Source organism: Hypomesus transpacificus, chromosome 4 (assembly GCF_021917145.1).
Source record: "Hypomesus transpacificus isolate Combined female chromosome 4, fHypTra1, whole genome shotgun sequence".
Classification (NCBI taxonomy): domain Eukaryota; kingdom Metazoa; phylum Chordata; class Actinopteri; order Osmeriformes; family Osmeridae; genus Hypomesus; species Hypomesus transpacificus.
Window position 1 is genome coordinate 7,920,319 of NC_061063.1, and position 20,203 is coordinate 7,940,521.

The window sequence follows — 20,203 nt, forward strand, 5'->3', positions numbered from 1 at the left end:
TCACTCAGACGGAATTATAGACAGAGAAGAAACAAGCTTTTGAAAGATTTACATTTATTTATTGTGACAATGGTTTGCTAATAGCAATGTGCTCCTACAACACAAGTCTTTTGGACATTGGTTTAAAAACTCATCAATACAAACTGGATAGCTGAAGGGGGTGGTTGTCTTCTAGAGTTTAAAGCATGTGCTCAAAGTACATCTACAGTGACAGATCTTAGTAAGGTCTCAGTTCGGAAGAACAACAGGAACAAATATAGTGTAAAGGGTGTTGGTGCATATTGAGACACTAAACAAGAGGATTATGGGAAATGTAGTTTTGTGGCACATTTCCAGATATGAAAAACTTAAATCTTGGTCTAGTGGAGAACAGAGGAGATGGGAAAATATGTTCTGATGGCCATGCTTTAGAAAGACATCGAATGTGTGGTGACAGGTTTATTGTCGGGGGTTTTTAAACACACTAAAAGTAAAGGATCATTGATGACAAAATGCAGCTAAAAGAAAATCACATAAACAAAATACATTAAATCCTACAGTATTAAAACAAAACTAGACATGTCTTGAAAAGCTTTGATTAAACATGGACACAGTGTATGATCTTGATATTAAATAGAACAGTGTAAAGCTCTTGACTTGAGGAAGAATATATGAGGGTATTTTAACAACAAATCCAGCTCAAGACCAGAATGAGGAAAGGTAAGGGTTCTTCTCTAGAAAAATGGAGGAGAAAAAGGGTCTTTCTTTGGAGTATGAGTGGCAGCAGGATAGCTAAGGAACTGCTCAGAGTTCTGGAACTTTACACAGTGTCTTATCTTCTCTGTGATGATATTATTCTGTCCCCAAAACCAGTATGCACAGGCTCTTAGGGAATGGGAACAACCACTGTATAAAATCAAGTATTATAACATGTAAATAAATTAAAAAATATGGCCAAAATATTTGGCCTGATGTTTCTTTTTATGTGAATTCCACATTGGTACAAATAGAAATACTATTATTCCATAAAAAGTTACAAATACTAAAATAAATAAGCACTCTTTCCCTTTGAGGTGTAAAAAGTTGCATTGTGTGCCTAGTAAAGCGTGGGAAAAGGACACAGAAGTTGTTTTTGCAGTAACAGCACAATTGTATATTTTTTTTGCAGAAGTAACTTCTCTGATCCCTCTGCCACGGTGTTTGGAAACACACACAATCACGAACAGTCACTGCAACCCACCAGGTCAGTAGACCCAGTCACTGCAACCCGCCAGGTCAGTAGACCCAGTCACTGCAACCCACCAGGTCAATAGACCCAGTTGACTGGAACCCACTGCGGTTCAGAGCAGAGTTTGTCCACGGCGGCCTGTAGTATCTCAAAGGCATGGTCCAAGTTGTCGTTGACGATAGTGAGGTCAAAGTAGTGGCTGTACGCCCTCTGAATCCGTGCGCTCTCATCCACCGTCTTTCTCAGGTCCACGTCCTGACACACACAACAGGGAAGGGGGGGGGTGTGTGTGTGGGTGGGTGTGTCTGACTCACGGTACAACGAGATACTGCCAATCGAAGTGTGTCAGCATGACATATTGCAACGAATAAGGACATTCCCTATTCTTATGCTGTGTCAGTTGTTAGTTAGGTTCATTTTTGTCATTGTTAGTACATGGAGAGGGGGAGAGACGTGCTTACTGTGAGCTGTTTGGAGGTGATGCCGGCGTCCACCACAGCTTTGTGCATGGACTTGAGAGTCTCAAACTCTGGCGCAGCGATAAATACAACGTATGGCATGAACTCTGCTGTTTTCAGGACTTTCAGGGCCTGCACACAAGAATGACGAACACACCCACACACACACAGAGAGATGGACAGACAGACAGACAGGGAAGGAGAACAGTGAGCTGGACAATTTAGCAGGATACACAGTAGACACTCAAACCTAGATGCTTCATACTGAAATTATTTTTAAACTGTCCCAATGTAAATTTTAGATTAGTAGGGTTTGATTTCACTGAAGAATTGAAGCACTTTAAAGCTGTATTAATTACCCAAGTGATTATTTTCTAGTATGTTTTCAACTTTGTTATGAGAAGTAGTTTGTCTTCAACAAATACGGATATATCTATCCTATCCGTACGTTTAATTCAATTTAAAATGATGAGTCACTTCATTGTCCAACCTGTGGGTTGACATCCAGGATGCAGGTGCGTCCTGTGTCCACCACCTCATGGATGGAATCTATCTTCGTGCCGTAGAGGTTCCCGTCGTACTCGCCATGCTCCAGGAAACGGCCCGCCCTCACGTCTGCTTCCATCTCCGATCGACCCACGAAGCTGTACGAGTTGCCGTCCAGCTCGTCGTCACGGGGACGCCGTGAGGTGACTGCGGCGAGATATGGGATGAAGTAGAGATTGTGAGCCCTCTTTTAGGATGTACTAAATAAATCATAACAAAATGTATTATCATTACAATACCTAGGGAAGGGGAGGAAAGAGGTAGAGAGAGATGAGGGAAAGAGGTTGTGTGTGTGTATTTGAGAGAGAGAGAGAGAGAGAGAGAAATCGAGAGAGAGATCGAGAGAGAGAGATAGAGAGAGCAAAATAGATTATTGTGAAAGAGAGAAAGCATGATGAAGCTACACAGGAAGGGTACTGTGCTCTCACAGGGTAAAGTGGCGCCGAAACGGGTGGGGTTGAGTACCACCAATCGGTTCTTCAGGCTGCGGCGGCCCACCCCCTGAGCACCAATCAGAACGAGCGTCTTCCTCTGGAAGGGTGGCATCTTTGCCACCTCCTCGTAGATCTGCAGCTCGTGCCTGTCAAACTCTGCTCTCAACCAATCAAAGACATTTGGCATTTGTCAATCAGAGAGCTTAGCTGCCAATCACAAAAGATGGGCAAATAACTTTAATTAGATGTAAAAGTTCACCTGCGTTCTTGGCTGTTAAGTACATCATTTTCTTCTTCTTCTTTGCAGCAATTGTCCCGCAAAGGATCCCTATAACACACAACAAAGGAAATTAATGTACATAATACATTATAATAGTGTATAATAGTAGCCCTCTGGAGCAATTACAACAGATGGCCACAAGGGGGAATACCTAACCCACTGTAGGGGGTCTGTCCATGACTTGTCCACCTTATCCCTATCAACAGGACGTGCTCAATCTCTCACTCTTCCTGCGTGCAACACAAAGAAAAGACGCCCTATGAAATTGATCGGACGTTTGAGGACGTACCTGAGCCGTCAAAGTCTCGAGGGACGAAGGCTTTCCTCTTCTCCTCCAGGAACTGACTGGGAATCAGTCCTGTTGCCCCCTCAACCAGATGACACGCCTGAAGGAGCACACAACACAGTCCTGAACACAGCAAACCACCGTCCAACCATCACACAGTCACAAACTGCTAACCTTTCAGCACACTGCCACCTTTAACACCTTTAACAAGGCAACATAAGCACACACACACAAACACACGCATCCTTCCATGACCTTTGACCTCTTCTGTAACCTTCTAGAAAGAAACAAGTAGTAGTAGTAGTAATAGTCATCTTTATTGTCATTCACTTTCATTTTACAGTAAAAAAAGAATGACATTTTGTTTCAATAGGCTCAGAATAGTGTAGCGATGTGCTTACATAAATAAATTGGTTATATACACTATGTATAAAACCTATGTCTAAAATATATATATAAAGAGAGGGAGTAGAGGAGATGTGTCCAGTGGACACACTGCAGGGCTGCTCACCTGCCACCAGTTGGGGTCCTCTCTGTTGACGATCTGAAGAACATCCCCACGCTTGAAGGCAAGCCCCGCCTCCCGGCAAGGGATCAGGCTGTCATTGGCCGGGTTGTAGTCAAAGTGAGGCTGCACGTACACCTGAGAACAGAGATGCACTCGCTTCACAAATACTGCTTACTCAGCCAAAGATGTATGGACAAGACAACAAAGTCTGACTTGAGGGTTGGAGATAAAGTAGATGTTTGGGGTTTAAATACCATAACATATACATTGACTGTTTAGACAGTACACACATGCTGAAGTGCATATTTTAAAAGGTAAAGGTCAAAGACGCATACAAATGCTTTTTTCATCACATGCCAAGTGGGTGACTGGTCTGGGTTTGTGTAAGCTTACATAAGCAGGCAGTCAGAGATAAACAACAAAACAAGCTTCTGAAACTCAACACACAATCAACAAAAGACCAGCCAGTTAATTCTATTTCCATCCAGCAAGAAAAAAGGTACACATCAAACTGATTGCGCATTCTTAAATTCTTGATTCTATACTGTTTTTGGCATCAATGTATAATCCTTTACAAATGTCTGAAGAAAAACACAGTCAATGTGCTCATAGTGATTACAGTAAGTCTGTGTGTGTGTGTGTGTGCGTGGGGCTGTCCCAGATACCTTGTGGAGTGTTATTAATAGGGCTCTAGAGTTCGAATTCCAATGCTCGGCATTCTGGGATAGCCCAAGGACATTTCACCAGTATCTCACCAACACCAAACAAGCAGATGTTTTTAGAACCTCATCTTTTCTGTGCATGTGCGTGTACCTGCGGTGGGGCCGGGGCATCTCTGTAGCTGGGCAAGATCTTAAGGGTGATTCCTCCACTGCAGTCCTTCAGCATCTCCTGCAGCTCAGTGGGGTTGTTCCCCACGTCCCGCCCATTCACTTCCTTGATGATGTCACCGACGTGCAGCAGCCCCTGTCTGTCAATCATGGCGCCATGCAGGATCCTGGCGATGACCAGGTCGTCCTTCTCCACGCGGAACGTCACACCCTGTGAGAGAAGGACGCCTCGCCGCGATAAGACACAGATCGATAGAACCATGACGAGTTTCAATGAGATACGCATCACTGAGCTGCATATTCCATGTGTACCGTCTGTTTTTGCAAAGTAAATCACCTGCAAAAGTGTTGTATTTCACTTCACAACAGGAGGCCTATACTATCGGAAGAGTTAAACTGGTAGTTCACACATATGCACACAGGCACACAAACCCACCAGCGGTTCGCCGGCCTTCTTGCGGATGCCGATCATGCGCACAGCGTCAGCCTGCATCAGGGCACTGTTCACCAACGCGTCATTCGTCATATCGGTTGGGGGAGGGGCCTCGTAACCCTTTGACGCCACCATATCATGGGCCTCCAGAAGCGACTGATAGAGAGATCAGGACAGAGAGGGACAAGCAGGGGGGTGGGGGGACGACGAAGACAAAGATAGAAGGTTAAAGATAGTGCCGTTTGCAATGCACTCCAGCCATCGCCACATGTCGCAACTGGTCCTTTCTTCCTCTCTCTTTAGTAGGTCAAAGGATCTTTAGCCTTCAGCTGAGAGCTGAGAGAAAAGCCCTCTCTCCTTTCATGAGGAGACATGGGTGGCATACATATGTGAGTGAGTGAGAGAAAGAAAGATGGTACCTGGAAGTGGGGTTCCTGAAGGATTCTAGAGAGTTCTGCAGCGCTGTCGTCACGGACGCTGAGGCTGCTGATGTCTCCCAGGATCTCAGTGACCAGCTCCACGTTGTTGTCCTGGACCGCCTCTAACTTCACATCCTCCAATCGCTCGTGAGCCTGGAAAGAGTCGGCGGGGTCACAGGGTTCAAGGTTAAAAAGAAGTCGGTTTCACACCCAGAAAGAGGAGATGTTGATTCTAAAGTGTAGCTACGTGATATTGTAATGTTTATCTTTTATCATATTGCCATTTAGTAGAGTAAAGTTGTGTTATCTTGGAGTGTGAGGCACTGGGGAATTCTATGAGGCATGTGTGTTGAGTTGCTTTCAAAGATGCTAGCACTAATGTCTCAATGCAGCGCTAGCGTTCAGCTTTAAGCAGAACTACAACTATGCTTTTATTGCTCTTAGTCTTTCTATTCAGTGCAGGGGGCAAAACCACTCTTCTCGACTGCAAAATGGCAGCTAGCAAGACATGGTTGAGTGTGACAGAGTCATCTTGGGCTCTGTCACCACCGAGGGTCCGTCACCTCCAGGGTCAGCAGTCACCCCTGCCGCCGCCCTGCCCTCTCTGGGCTGTGACTGTCACTTCCAGGCCCATGGCTGGATGGTCAGCTCCACTGGGCTCCTGACTAACTCATGGTGACATCGTCCCCATGTCTAGCCGAGACCCAAACCCCTGGGCTGACGAGGACACGCTGACCTCACTAGTGGCTGCAGATCTTCTCTGTGTGTGTGTGTGTGTGTGCAATATATGTGACCCTCCACATTGATGGGTCCCATTCCCGTCATGCGTGTGTGCGTGTTACCTTGAGCGGAGTCGACCTTAGCAAGCGCCCTACAGCCGTGGCTCGGCGTTGTCTGTGTGTTAGTCTCTGTGTGTGTTCTCCTCTATGTGTGTGTGCTACCTTGGCGAGTGAGCGTACAATAGGACTCTCCATGATGCCTCGCAGGAAGATGAGGTCGATGTCCTTGGCCCCCGTCGAGTTGGGCAACTCGCCCAGGTTATCCAACACCTGCTGCATCGCTACGGAGACGCAGGGAGAGGGACAGAGAGGGAGAGCTAAGTGTTAAGTACGATACAAATGTACGCGGGCTCAGCCAGGAAACTATAAGGAGGTGATAGCTATGCTTTGCTGTACTTTAGACACCCACACATGCACACAGTCAAATAGCTAGGGGTTACAGAGGGATGGTGCGTTTGAAGGAGTTAGTCTCACAGACACAGACCCATTTGTGTCATCTTCAGACACAGCCTACTGTAATTCAATGGTATGCCAGGCAGTGAGAGATTTGAGTTCTGAGACCGGCAGCCATGATTGTAGTTCTGTCCGTGTTTCCAGATGTAGTGCTTTGGACCGGTATCTAATCCAATTCGAAGCAAAAGGTTATCAAGAGGAGAAGGAGTTCCGTTTATGAACGGTTGTGTCGGATGATCTTTGTTTCACTCCCGTCCCCTGCTGCAGACTCCTGTGAGTGTCTCTGTCCTGGCGTGTGGACTGTCCTCGGTGCGTGTGTGTTAGTGTGTGTGTGACAGCGTGAGAGAAAGACGGTGGACTGGAGGTATACACACACTATTACCTTAAAGCCAGGGTCTCAAAGCCCCTGTAAACCCCTGTAATACACTTACAGATCTGCATGGGAAGAAACTATCCATGTGTGTGAGTGTGTGTGTGTGTGTGTGTATGGGCATGTGTAATGTATGTGTGCGTTCGCCATCATTTGGTTCTTCCTTCTTCCGTAGGATTTATTTGCCTTCTCTTCTTTGTCACTTTCACCTGTCTTAAAGCTAACTCTCTCTGTCTCTCTCTCTCTCACACACACACACACACACACAAACATACAGTACTGCTGAGCTGGGAGTTCAGAAGCTTATATAGTCACGTAACTGGCAGCTAGAAGTGTAGCAGGGGAAGGTGACTTTTCAAAAGCTGAGCGGGACACACAAGCAAACACAGACACACACCCACTTACACAAAGATACACACACACAAACAAAATTGGTTTGTGAACATACATTTCAGGCCTCTGCAAGTCAATACATTTAGGAAGAACTATAAACATCTTTGGAGTCTAACTCAGAGCATATATACTTAAACAAAAACACACACTCACAATCCACCACCAACAAACACACTGTTTGAAACCATTTGTAATTACAGCATATACAACCACACATCTATACATGAACACAAAAACAACCATTACACCACCCCTTTGATTACAGTTCAGTCACTCATCCACTGGGTAAGGTCATCTCTCTTATAAACTCTGCTATACAGAAGCCACACACACACATGAAAGTGCATGTGACTGAAATGATGACCCACTGCGACACACACACTAAACACCCTCGCATGCACATAGACATGCCAAAGGAAAAGATATTGAGGCCCCCAAACGATCTAGTGCTCCGAAATTCCACTGAGGACAAGTGTGACTTCACACAGAGATGTGGGTTTCTGGTTCTTGTGTGTTTCTATGGTATGTGTGTATGTGTGTGTGCGTGTAAGAGAGACAGAGAGAGTGACACAGAGACACACAGATAAAGAGTGTGGGTTTGCGTGTGCATGAGAAAGTGTGTGTGTGTGTGCTTTGTTCAGACTTCACGAAACCTTTTGTCTACGCCAGATAAGTACCCATTTAGCTGTTCCCTCAAAGCTGTTTTATTGATCATAAAAACACAACAACGTAAGCCTGAGGTATCCCTAGCATAGCTACTGTAACAGGCGAGTTTGGATAAGGAGACTTGCCACTCAGGTCCGGCATCCTGTCCACCAGGGATTTCCATTTAAACTCTGTTGTAGAGCAGAACCAGACTGACCTAGGTGCAAAAAGCCCTATAGATCAGCTCTGAGTTGACCGTTGCACTCTGTGTCGAGTTGTTGTGTCATTCTGCCCTCTACTTAAAGATCGGAGAAGGGGTTTGTACACCTCATCAGCCAGAGTTTACAAGCCGCTGCCACGTTTGTGTGTTGACAATTTGTTATCAACCATAGAATTGTCAAAATATGCCATTGTGTGGTGAGAAAGAGGGGTTTGAATTTAAGCCTTATTAAAACTAGATCCATACTAATCCTAGCTTGACATGCACATACACTCACATTGACTGTTCAAGCGAACACTCACATTCATTGCAACCACACACACACACACACACACATGAAAGCACTCTGCAGCAAATGAAAAAGGAGCCTTCTCAATAAGCAAATCATCTGAAAGGGGAAAGACATTTTGTTCTATTTCATTCACTCCTTGAATTCAATTCGGAAGCAGAATAATTATATTTTCTATCTCTTCCACACTCGCCCTCTCTCCCTCCTATAAAACCATGCATCATGTGGATTTTCTCCTGTACTGGGAAACTATCCCCCCCCCCTTTCCAAGACTTAGAAAGGATCACAGGAGTAATCTAATAATCAGCAGAATCTTGCAGCCTGTTACCCCCTCCAATACCTCACAGTCTACCACCCAGGGATGCCGTGAACTATTCTGGCAACCCAAAACTACCCCAAAACATTCGTGGAGTAGCACGTCTCCAAATCACGACTGTGACAGTTGCCTGTTCCCTTGAAATGATCTGGCAACCCATGTTCTATCCACACAATGAACTAAGACCCAGCCTGAAGGTGGAGAAACAGCTGGAGAAAGTGCTGCGTCTTCACTTCTCATTGAAAAATATCTGGCAACCTGGTCTCTCACCTCCTGGTGCGTCGGCCCCCAGCGCGGGCTCCTCGACCCCCTCCTCTCCGGCTGCTGCCGCTGCCTCTGCTGGCCCGTCCGGAGGGGGCTCCACCTCCACCCCATTGGAACAGGCTTCCTCCATGGCTAGGACCATCTCCGAGCACAACGCCGGCCTGCACAATGCTGCTGGACCACAGGTATGCTAGGCTAACCGCAAGTCAACCGCCGACGAGTTTGCCTGCCACTGACTGCTCTGCTACGGAACCGAACAGCGCGAGCAATAGCCTCTAAAGTTAAAGATAAAATAAAGAAAGAGAGAAGAGTGAGAGGTGTTGAGAGAGAGGGAAGTAGGGGTCAGAGGACAGCAGGAAGACAGACACGAAGATACTGGACTTTTAAGACAACTAACAGGAAGGAAAGGAGGGATGGGAAACAAAGGAATGGGTCAAACGATTGAGGGAGCAGTGAAAAGAAGAAGACACAATGGAAAGGAAATGGACAGATAGAGAGATGGAGACCAATAACTGACGTACACAGATGTGGACACATTCAGTCACTCTCAATCCCCTCCCTATTGCCTTTAATACCGCCCCTTGGCCCCCTCCCACTCTCCCCCCTGAACACAACAGACACACACATTTAATCCCACAATTCTCTCCTGCCGTTGCAGGTTTGTGTGAGTACCCCTTCTATTGCTACCCTTACACCCCTCCCCACCCCATACACACAGACACACACTCAACCATCCTTTCCCCCCTCCAAAAGCAAGCCATGCCTTCCTCACACACACCACACACACCACATACACCACACACACACACAGACACACATCTGACACTGTTATTACATAAGTCATGTAGTCTTACGTAAGTGCAAAGGGATAGGCCTGACCTTAAATTCCAACTGGGCCCTTCTTCCCCTACCTTGCAAACAAGACCCCTGCCCCCCTTCCATTGGCCTCTTCCTTTTCTTGAGGAGAAACAGCAGGGAGGGGGGGGGGGGGGTCGTCATTCCTTCTCTGGGGCTGGACAGAGCCCTCTGGGTAATGAAAGCTCTCGCCAGTCAACACATCTGGGTATCAACAGTGCAGCGTGCCAGCCTCAGCCTTTTCCTAAATTGTTGTTGAACCACCCTCTGCCACATGCTAAGACCCACAGCAAGTGTCAGCATGACTCACCACTTCAATACTCTATATCTGTAAGTGCTCTATGAAAGCTGCCACAGTTGAACTGACCCCAGGACACCATGCCTCTCTCTGTCATCCTCTTCCCCTGGACTCTCTCTCTCTCTCTCTGTCTGTCTATCTGTCTCTCTTTTTTGTCTCTCTCTCTCTCTCTCTCTCTCTCTCTCTCTCACTCTCTCTCTCTCTATCTCTTACCATCTCTCTCTCTCTTTCTATCTCTCTCTCTCTCTGTCTCTCTCTGTCTCTCTCTCTGCACATCAAGTCCCTCCCACTATGTCACAGCTGCACTGTAAGAGGATAGATAGATGATCTGCCACGCTCCATCATCTATACCCCTCCCCCACTCAGCCCCCCTGCAGCACATAGAGAAGGATTATCATCCGGTCGCTAAAAACCCAGGATTACGGAATCTACTCTGGATCTACTCTTCTCACTGCTTCCCATATTTTCTCTTTTTTTTGCTCTGTCTCTCTCTCTTTTTCTCCCTCTCTCGCTCTCTCTCTCTCTCTCTCTCTCTCTCTCTCTCTCTCTTTTTCTCCTTCTCTCTGTCTCTCTATTTTTCTCCCTCTCTCTGTCTCTCTCTCTTTTTCTCTCCCTCTCTCTGTCTCGATCTCTTTTTCTCCCTCTCTCTGTCTCGATCTCTTTTTCTTCCTCTCCAAGTCTGTCTCTTTCTTTCTTCCCACCACAGTTCCAACAACAAAATAATTCAACTAAAGGACAGACCCTAAACGTAGTGGATTATTCATAAGCAAATCTAATGATATTGGAGTAGGATAGACAAGGTATCTTACTGTAGATTACTATGACCCATAAGCAAAACAGTACAATTGCTTTACGTCAGAGTGGTATCTAGATTTGATGTTGTTCTGTTAAGAAGTCAATACTTTAGCTCTAGTTTCAAAACATAGCCTGCCATGTTAGAGTTGAGTAAAGCTTTGCACAGACATAATCTTATCTTCTAACCTGTGATCATGGTTGTGTGTGAGTCAGGGTTGAGCTGTGAAGATAATAATCACTGTCAAATCAACCCAAACGACTCAAGTCAACATAGTAGTCATTTTTGGAGCACGCTGCCTTACTAGGCAACGACCAAGGAGTGCTTAGAATACCCGTCTCATCTCATTCTCTTCAGACACACACAAACGCTCACGTTGAGTGCACTCTCTCCCAGAGGACGAGTGGCAAGCGCACAATTCTCCCCTCCAGCATTCTAAAGATGTAGACACACAAAAACAAAGTGTGTAGTGAATAGAAAGCAGGTGCGCTCGTTTTGTTTACCTTTGACAGACGGTGTGCCCCAATGCTCCCTGTTGTTTCTTACAGCCAGCTCATTCGTCAACGCAACAGAAGTCTGAGGAGAAAGATGGAGACGACATCCAGCTTATATCAGGGAACACACACACACAAACCGCACAAGACATTCTTTGACATTTCTTCACTTTGACACGTGCCACAAACTTTCTCCTTCACAGTTTTGTCTCGTTCCTGTCCCCAGCCTGCTGTGGACCTATGTCACAGACAGCGGCCATTGTTCATCTCTGAGGGACAGCGAGGACCATTGTGTTAACATCCATTCAGAGGTGATGACATCATCATGTTACGGCATGGCCATGTCATCTTACTGAAAATGACACAGCACTAAACAATAAAACCACGTGAAGATTTCTATCCTTTGTTTTACATACACACAAACTTTCAATATAGTTGTCTCTCTCTCTCACACACACACACACACACACACACACACACATACACACATGAAGCACACACTGTGTAGTCCCTCCCTCCATCATCTACTCTTCTATTGACAGTAAACTGTTGTAAACAGCGGCTTTTGTAATAAAGTCAAAGTTTGACAGCATTAGGCCCTCCTACGCCAGATGTACACCATAATGAAACGGACCATGGGGAAAAGCCATCTAAAAATGAACTGTTTAAATTACTACTAAATAAACTCTTGCATGGACAATCCCCTCCCTTTTACCTCTCTCAGTTTTTATTGATAATTTCACAACTGAAAATATTTGTGTAATTTGGACATTAATATGTCTGTGATAAGGAAGTCCTTATCCAGTAATTGCAAAGGAGTGATCACACTTGAGTTAACCCAGTTCCTGGTGCTGAATCTCCCCCCTAATGTGGCATATGAAGGCACTGCTGTCCTCTTATCCCCCTGAACCTCAGCTTTTCTATGAGGCTTAAACCAGCTTCCACCTACCCATACCTCCACCATTATAACCATTGCAGGAGACCGCTGGTTTAACCAGCACACATTATTCCAGGCCACCCTTTCCTCCTTCAACATCTCTCTATCAAGAGCTCTCATTTGATGACCATCAGTCACATTCGTGCTAATTGGTCCATTACGGCAGCGAGAAGCTTAGTGCCCAGTTTCATTATGCAATGCAGATTACCATCAGTTGGCGAACGCTCATTGGAAGTGATAGATATCCCTGGAAGAATGTTAATGACCAAAAAGCCACTTGCACAATTCCTCCTCCCATCATGCCAAGTCAATGGAGGACCTGGGGCCCCCGAAGGGCCTCTCTGTCGACATAGTAACGGAGGAGACGAGGAAGATGGGGCAGCGGAGAGCGCACGCTGTGCTTGAAAAAAAAGAAGGTAAGGATATGAGACAGGAGGGGAGGGAGCACTGCGGAAGACTAACAAGAGAAGGGACGAGAGAAAACTTGCACTTAGGAAACAGCAGGGTCTTGAGGGAGAAAAGAGAGGCTGCACACAAGCCTCAAGTCAAACTCAAGTTTTCAAAAGAAGAGTTCAAGGGATATATGTAGTAATAAAGAGACAAAAGAAGCTTGCACTACATAAAAAAATACAGTTATGGAGACTAGACTCAAGAAGTTAAATAATGAAACACCATGCTGCCATTGGCCAGCAGGGGATGGGGATGAACCAACCAATGCCCTCCCCATGTTCCTGGTTGCCAAGCAGCCAGATGACGGACAGGTTGTGAAAGAGGGATTACTACGGATCTGTCTCTCTGGTTTTTGTGCAAAACGCAGCAACATATCATCTGTCTCACACTTGCGAGAGACCTTGTGTGTGTGTTCGGCGTCTGAGCGTTTGCAAGATACAGCAGAGATAGTGCTGTTGAAAAGAGCGCCCTAAGCATTTGTCAGTTGTTTGAAAAAGTAGCTTACGTCTGTAAGTGAGTGTGAAGGTCTAGTACAGTGAGGGATGGTGTTGAATAAACAAAAACACCACATTCAAAAGTCACCCAGAAACACACACACACATAAACCTTAGTGGACAGGCACACAAACACACACGTGAGTGTCCTTATTCTACAGCTCCTTCTCCAAAGGGCCGGAGGCACGGAGGCCTGAGTGGAATGAGAGGACTGAGCCGACACATTGGGTTTCTCTCAGTCAATACCATTTACAAAAGCAAGGTCGGCAACCCAGATTGCCTTTGAGCCGCCATGTCTTCCTGAGCCTCTGCTGCCCGCCTGAAGCTCTCCTAGGAAACAAGTAGCAATTAGCGAAGTTTGCGGAAGCACTCTTGATGACCATGCCGTGAGTGACTGCGAGGGACAGCGGGGGTAAGCTTTTTTCTACAGGCAAATCCCCCTTCACACAAACACACACAGAGATTGCGTACTGCCCCACCCCCCATCCCCCCACCCAACCCCTGGTCACTCACACACACACACGCACACACACTGAAGCAGCCCCCTACCCCCAGTCATTACATATGTAGGTCACTCTGTGTACACGTGCCTCCGTATAAGAGGATTACACTGCCAAGACCAACTTCATTTTACAACATTAAAATAATACAAGTAATAATCAAAATGATCAATACAAAATAAACCTACTTTTTAGATTTGTATTTCTTAACTATTTGAAATATTATATTCTTCCTTTATCCAATTATTTATTTTGGAGATGCACGTTTCAATTGGTCAATTACATTTGATCACATTCGGTGACCACAGCACATCGAAGCCACCCGGTCCCTAACAAGAAGCCATCTTAACGAGCATCCTGTGACATAACTCATCACATCACATGACCAACCCCTCTGCCTGTCCTCGGTGTCTCCCCTCCTAGGCTCCTCCCACTGTCTTCGCAGACTTACAGAGAAGCGAGGGGATGGGAGAAAGAACATGGGATAAGGAAAGAGAGTGAGAGATGGGAGGAGGAGTGTTATGCAAGGATGTGGCGTTGAACAAGAGGAATTCGACGGCTCCTGCTCATCTCCATTATTTGGTTGGTTCCCGTGCCACTGTGAATCCGTACTGGGTTGGAGTGAACCACTTCACTCCCTTTGATTGCCAGGATAAGAGTTGTGCTGCCGACGTCTGATGACCTCACAGTTCCATACAGTAAAACCTTGCTGACTGAGTGCGCAGACTAGGATGTGTGTTTTCACAATCAGACATGAGGCCAACTCTAAATTTGTCTGGTAATCCACAGTGAAGGTGCTTCTGGAACCAGTTCTAAAATGACAGAAACAATGTCTGCCCTATGATGCATCTGTTGGTTCTCTGTAGGATGACAGCCAGGAGTCGGTGATGCTAGATAATTCCTCTGTTTGTGTTTGAGTGTAACAACTGATAGGGACAACCAATTTGACTTGATATCCTTTTCTGGATTGAGGATGACCCGTCACCACACTGTTAAAAGTATCTTTGTCTGGAATTATGTGCTTTACCTGTATGGACATCATCAGCAAATACCAAGTTAAGAAAATATGTTCCTTTGTCGAGGACTATGTAGGCCAGCACAACTCAAAGCCAACAGAAATATCCTGTCGACATCGACAAGAACTGTGCTTCCAACCCTCTGAAGGTTCTGGAGTCTGAACCTGCCCTAAGGATTGAACATCCCTTGCCTTAATTAACTTTCACAAATCGAATTCAGTCGGATATGACTGCTTCAGCGTCCAGGAAGACAGTAAGGAGAGATGTATTGTCTTCTGAACATTGTGGTAGTCTATTGCCCACTTTGGAGCCTCCACTGGCTACTCAGGAGTATCCCCAAGGAAGTTTCCCATCTTCAGGGTTTCCCCATTTACGTGCACCAAACGAATTGCCATGTAAGATGTAAGACAACTCGAGACTCGTGTGCGCAACGACAGCAGACTGAGTCCATGCCAAAAAGCATTTTGTACAACTTAATTACTTTATGTTCACTATTTAGACGTCATCTGAGAGGGTATCGATATGTGTATGGGTAATGTGATAGCAGGTTTCGACAGAACGCTCAGATGTATCAGAAATAATCAATAACTGCGTCTGCCTTCTGGCTCTTGGCGGACTCGGGATAGACAGCCTTTGCCCAGTCCCCAGACACCCGATCCACCCACATCCATTCATATATCTTAAGTTGTTTTATGAGCGTGCTCAAACAGAAATACAAACAAAAAAACTTATTTTTTAGACACACTGTTTGTATAACCACGGCGTGCGACACTGCTCAGCGCGCTCGTTTTTTTTGCAACTGCTCCTTCTGTATTGATGCGCTGCATTGTTATGGGACGTGGTGGTGCTGAAACCACTTCCTTGCGCCTGTCCTACAGGCTCAAGACTATACGCAACCGATCCCGTTCTTGCTCAGCCTATAGATCGATATTTTGGACAGTGCGTGGGGTCTACGCGTGTGTCACACTGTTTAACCGATTTAGCCATCAGTTGCGCGTAAATTACAGTGATCTCGTCACACGTGCGGCCATTTTTGTTACCCATCCAAGGCATTGTAGTCTACACACTTTGGGGAGAGTGTAGGATATAATCCAACTATTGTATTGTTTACCGCGTCATCCTAGAGGAAAGGAATTGCATCTGATACTAGAATAATCACGCACGAGCAAGGCTCCATTGGACCTGCGTTAAGCCTTTCCAGATAAAGCTCCTATAGCCTAATCAGAAAATCGAAGGGGCTGTGCAAAGTCTTGCATTTCAAAAACCCAAAAGTGTTGTTTTTTCTTTCGCGAACAGATTAGTTTGTTAATAAACTTGATCTTCTCAGCCTACATAGTATTGTTTAGTGATGACTTACCCGTTGGAATAAATTCGCAGTCTCACTTGCTGTCCCGGTTGATATTCAAACCCCTCGGCTCAGCAGTCGTGGTCCCGCAGCTAACTACCAGTGAATATACTATGCCAATCACACGAACAAACCACGCCTACAATGATGACAAAGGTCTGAATAGACGAATGATAGCCGTTTCCCAGCAAACAAGGACGATTACAGTGTTTTACTCTGAATGTATTTCAAATCTAAATTATATACTATAATACATCCCCTCGTGAGAAGGGACTTTGAGTTGTAAGTATCCTACTGTAAAATGCCTCAGTGTGTCGTCAAATGCGTGCTTGGTTAACCTAATGAAATTAATTTGGTATAAAATTATTAATTTGGAGATTAACAGGGATTTTGTTTGGTTTTAAAGTAATTTTCCTGTCATAAATTTTGTGTCAAGCATATTAACTTTGTATCAATTAGTCGTACCAATTTATGAGGGGTCATACAGATCGGTCTCTACTTTTTGGACGTAGAGAGGCCTTATCACACAGGACGGCGAATACAGGGTACAGTAGAGGGACACGCAGAATCAAACACAAATATCAAACCAAAATACATCGGAATAATAACATTTAAAAAAAGAAAGACACCGTAAAGGGAGTAGAGCACGAGTCTACGCTGCTTTACAATCCTCTGACCATAATGATTTGTGGTCAATGTACACTTAACCACCAGCAGAGAGCGCCCTCGCCCAACATATTGGTGCAGTCACGAAACCACACTGAGAATGACCTAGGGTCAGTGCTTGGTTAAATGTCCAAGTCAAATGCTGCACTTCTGGTTTGCCAAGTATCTAGATACATTGTCCAGCAAATTGAATGACACTCCTCGCTTTCACATGTTTGTGCAAGTATATACAATGTTGTCATATGCGCCAATCCTATTTTGTCTATCCTACTCATTCAAGTCTCAGTTCAGTCAGATTCACCAGAATAACAAAAAAAACGGATTAGTTGGTAGGCTCCCTTTTAGATAATGAATCTTTAATAGCACAGATTTACAATACAATCAATATGACTCTCTCTTGAGATGACTATACACGGATAACAATCTTAAATAAACTATGTACATTTCAATGAGTCATCTTAACATAGAGGTTGGGGTTAGGGTTGTACACACACTACTCAAACCATTAAAGACAGGGGGGGGGGGGTAGTTAAGGGTTAGAGGACTCGGAGATGATGTTGTTGAGGTCTTACTACCATCAGGGCAATATGGTCAGGTAGATCAGGATGTTGACATCACCAGTTCGACGGATCATTGTATCTGGTTAGATGGGAAACAGGAAGATGCTGTGACAAATATTTATCAGTGGATGATAGCATACAGGCTATGAACCCACTGAAAGAGGCCAATGCACACACAAATACACACACACACACACACACATACACACACCTGGATTGTGGGAGGGTATCCGTGCTGTCCTTCATCAGCAATTCTGAGATCAGTGTGTCCAGCGTGTCAGGACTGGATCTCTTGCCATACCTGAGAATAACAGGGAGAGAGAGCGTGGGTGAGAGACCTTTGAAGACATCTGTCAAACCTCAGAAAATTAAATGCACATGCAGAATACGGCTAAAGACCTGAGGTAAAAACTGGTGCTCCTGTTTTACATTATGTTTTTCTTCGTATGTTCTACAGTAGGCGTACCAGATTTTTATGGCCGTGTGCTACGGTTTAGGCACAGTCAACATCTCCAAGTCAACAAAATCAATTATTGAAGAGAAACACCAGCTAAATGCACTTGCAGCTGATGTATCAGTTGGTTTTCTAAAGAGCGTGAGCAAGCGCGGGGAGAATAATGAAATCTGTGAAGCCCGCTGTGGGACGTTGTTAGTTAGCATAAACGGGATGTTCCACTGGGATTAAACCTGCATTTTAAATGGCCCATTTTTTTTTTTAAACAGCATGTTTGATTTGTTTCGACTTGTTGGAATCATTTAGTCGACCAACACAAACAGATAATTCATTTAAGCACCGTGTATACTAATAATGTTTTAATTTAGCAATAATAATCTCTATTTAGCATACATAATAAATGCAAAAAGCAGATTCAGTAGGAATTGTATGGACGCGGCAGTAGCCAAAGTTTTGCCCCAGAGTGTTTTGGTCAACATTTTCCTACAAAATAGCCTTTAAAATGGAACACAATATGGTTTACAAGGCGTTTCTATTTTTCCGAACTGTCGTGGGGTTTCCGTGCCAAAGTACATCCGTAGGCTACCATTTACCTCTGTCGTGTAATGAGGTTAATGTAATGTCTAAGGGCGGAGTAATATTTGGCAAGTTCGTCCGCTGGTGCATCCTCTCCTGGGTTTTCAGGTTTGACTGGGTACCCGTCCGTCAACGTCCCGATGCATAGGAGAGCCCACATGATTAAGGCCAGAGCACCCAGCCAGGTTCCAAAATTGTGCTGCATATTCACTACTACATAGGTAAGACAGAAAAAAACTACTTACATCACTTCCATCTCACGTTTATTCTTAACATCAACTTTTTCGAACCTTAAAACAGGAGATTTAATGGCAGCCCATGGTGCACAAAGACAAAACAAGTAATGTCTTCAATGCAACTCAATTGTATTAAAATAACAATTCATATATTATATTAATGCTACTAGCTTAGTTTAAGTTTAAAAAAAAATTCTGATCTCAATTGGCAACCGCACATAAATATTGATTTAGTTATTTAATATCACAACAGGTGTTAGCCTACCTTACATTATCCAAAATCTGGAAACCAAGCATCTGGCATTCATTGTAAAGTATGTTTTTAAGTGTTACTTACATTTGAGAAGGATAGTTCGACTGCTGTTCTTGGATGGTTCTCGGCTCCTGACTGTCCAATAGTGGGGTGCGATTTATATATCGGGGTCGCAGATGGAGAAGGCGTCACAGACGCGCACCATTGAGCGCAAGTCTCTTTGGCTGAGGAAGTTACGCGTCACTTGTGGAGCTGTCATCCCCCTATTTTGAACGACGACTTTTAGACTATTGTGTATATATATAAATATATTTTTTTTTTTTCTTCAGATTTACTTTTTACCTCAAATGAAAATCAAATGCTGGAAATAAACAATAGCAGCTGTAATCATGATCTATTAAAAGAATTGTCCATTGCCATGTAACCCTCTGTTTCTCCCTCAGACACGAGTGTTTGTGTGTAGGTGTGTGTCTGTGCGTATATGAGTGTGTATTTCACAGTTAATTGGTCGTTTTTCTACCAGATGCATGAATGTTTAATAGCGCTGCCTGATAGAGTGAAACAATGAACAGTAATGACAAGTGTGGAGAAGAGAAGGCGGTTTAGAAATGCAAGACAATAGTTAATCATCTTCTCTTAATGGTTACTGATGACTTTATCTACGCGTGTTGAAATAACATTCGGATGATTTTAATCAAACTTGCAATGAAAGCCCGCCTAAGGCCAACATAGACCTTATAATCACATTCATTTGAAAGTCAAAAATGCACTGGATGCGTTTGAGATTTGATGAATCAATTGCAGCACTAATCGGGTCCAATAGGCTATTGATATAGCATGGATCACTTGGGCCACTCAAAATACCAAAAGTTTAGTGTGATAGCTAGATGTCACCCAAATATCCACCCAGCATATGTATCCACTCAGGGCATCCAGATAACCAATACAGACAAACCTTTAAATATCTCCTTCAAAATCACTGAATAGGAATTTTCTTTGACGTACCAAGCACTTCATTCAAAATCTATTCATAATACCTTCATCTCTCACTCTTTGAGAGCTGGTGAATAATCTCTGCAATTGGTATTCAGCAGGCTTGTCTTAACGTTTTCAACCAAGATGTTTTAAAGTGCTTGTATGAAGTGA

The 20,203-nt window shown here is 44.6% G+C and overlaps 2 protein-coding genes across 4 annotated transcripts; both read right to left on the minus strand.

Annotated features, from left to right (window-relative positions):
* Positions 1–47: 47 nt before the first annotated feature.
* Positions 48–16,419, minus strand: pals2b (protein associated with LIN7 2, MAGUK p55 family member b). Of its 2 annotated transcripts, XM_047019786.1 has the most exons (14): positions 16,325–16,419; positions 11,580–11,652; positions 9,137–9,405; positions 6,361–6,461; positions 5,402–5,554; positions 4,986–5,138; positions 4,533–4,760; positions 3,723–3,854; positions 3,215–3,311; positions 2,905–2,973; positions 2,640–2,801; positions 2,156–2,358; positions 1,669–1,797; positions 48–1,462 (listed from the first exon to the last, which is right to left on the minus strand). In XM_047019786.1, exons 3-14 carry the CDS (start codon positions 9,270–9,272, stop codon positions 1,286–1,288), a joined length of 1,740 nt encoding a protein of 579 aa, XP_046875742.1. In that variant the 5' UTR covers positions 9,273–9,405; positions 11,580–11,652; positions 16,325–16,419; the 3' UTR covers positions 48–1,285. The 2 variants fall into 2 exon arrangements, with proteins under 2 accessions (XP_046875742.1, XP_046875743.1); XM_047019787.1 differs by lacking the exon at positions 9,137–9,405.
* Positions 16,420–17,320: 901 nt separating this feature from the next.
* npy (neuropeptide Y) lies at positions 17,321–19,188 on the minus strand. 2 transcript variants are annotated; one of them, XM_047019421.1, is made up of 4 exons: positions 19,142–19,188; positions 18,586–18,781; positions 17,750–17,839; positions 17,321–17,617 (listed from the first exon to the last, which is right to left on the minus strand). In XM_047019421.1, exons 2-4 carry the CDS (start codon positions 18,771–18,773, stop codon positions 17,593–17,595), a joined length of 303 nt encoding a protein of 100 aa, XP_046875377.1. In that variant the 5' UTR covers positions 18,774–18,781; positions 19,142–19,188; the 3' UTR covers positions 17,321–17,592. The 2 variants fall into 2 exon arrangements, with proteins under 2 accessions (XP_046875377.1, XP_046875378.1); XM_047019422.1 differs by having other exon boundaries at positions 17,321–17,643; positions 19,142–19,179.
* Between the last annotated feature and the right edge of the window lie 1,015 nt (positions 19,189–20,203).

Bases quoted from the DNA above. Each gene is read 5' to 3' on its own strand.
- pals2b (XM_047019786.1), bottom strand. From the start codon at position 9,272: ATGGTCCTAGCCATGGAGGAAGCCTGTTCCAATGGGGTGGAGGTGGAG. The intron at 6,462-9,136 runs GTGAGAGACCAG...GCGTCTCCGTAG, and splicing joins GGGGGCCGACGCACCAGGAG to CGATGCAGCAGGTGTTGGAT. The intron at 5,139-5,401 runs GTACCATCTTTC...TCTCTCTATCAG, and splicing joins TTCAGGAACCCCACTTCCAG to TCGCTTCTGGAGGCCCATGA.
- npy (XM_047019421.1), bottom strand. From the start codon at position 18,773: ATGCAGCACAATTTTGGAACCTGGCTGGGTGCTCTGGCCTTAATCATG. The intron at 17,840-18,585 runs GTAAATGGTAGC...TGTTATTCTCAG, and splicing joins AACCTCATTACACGACAGAG to GTATGGCAAGAGATCCAGTC. The intron at 17,618-17,749 runs GTGTGTGTATGT...CCATCTAACCAG, and splicing joins GATACCCTCCCACAATCCAG to ATACAATGATCCGTCGAACT.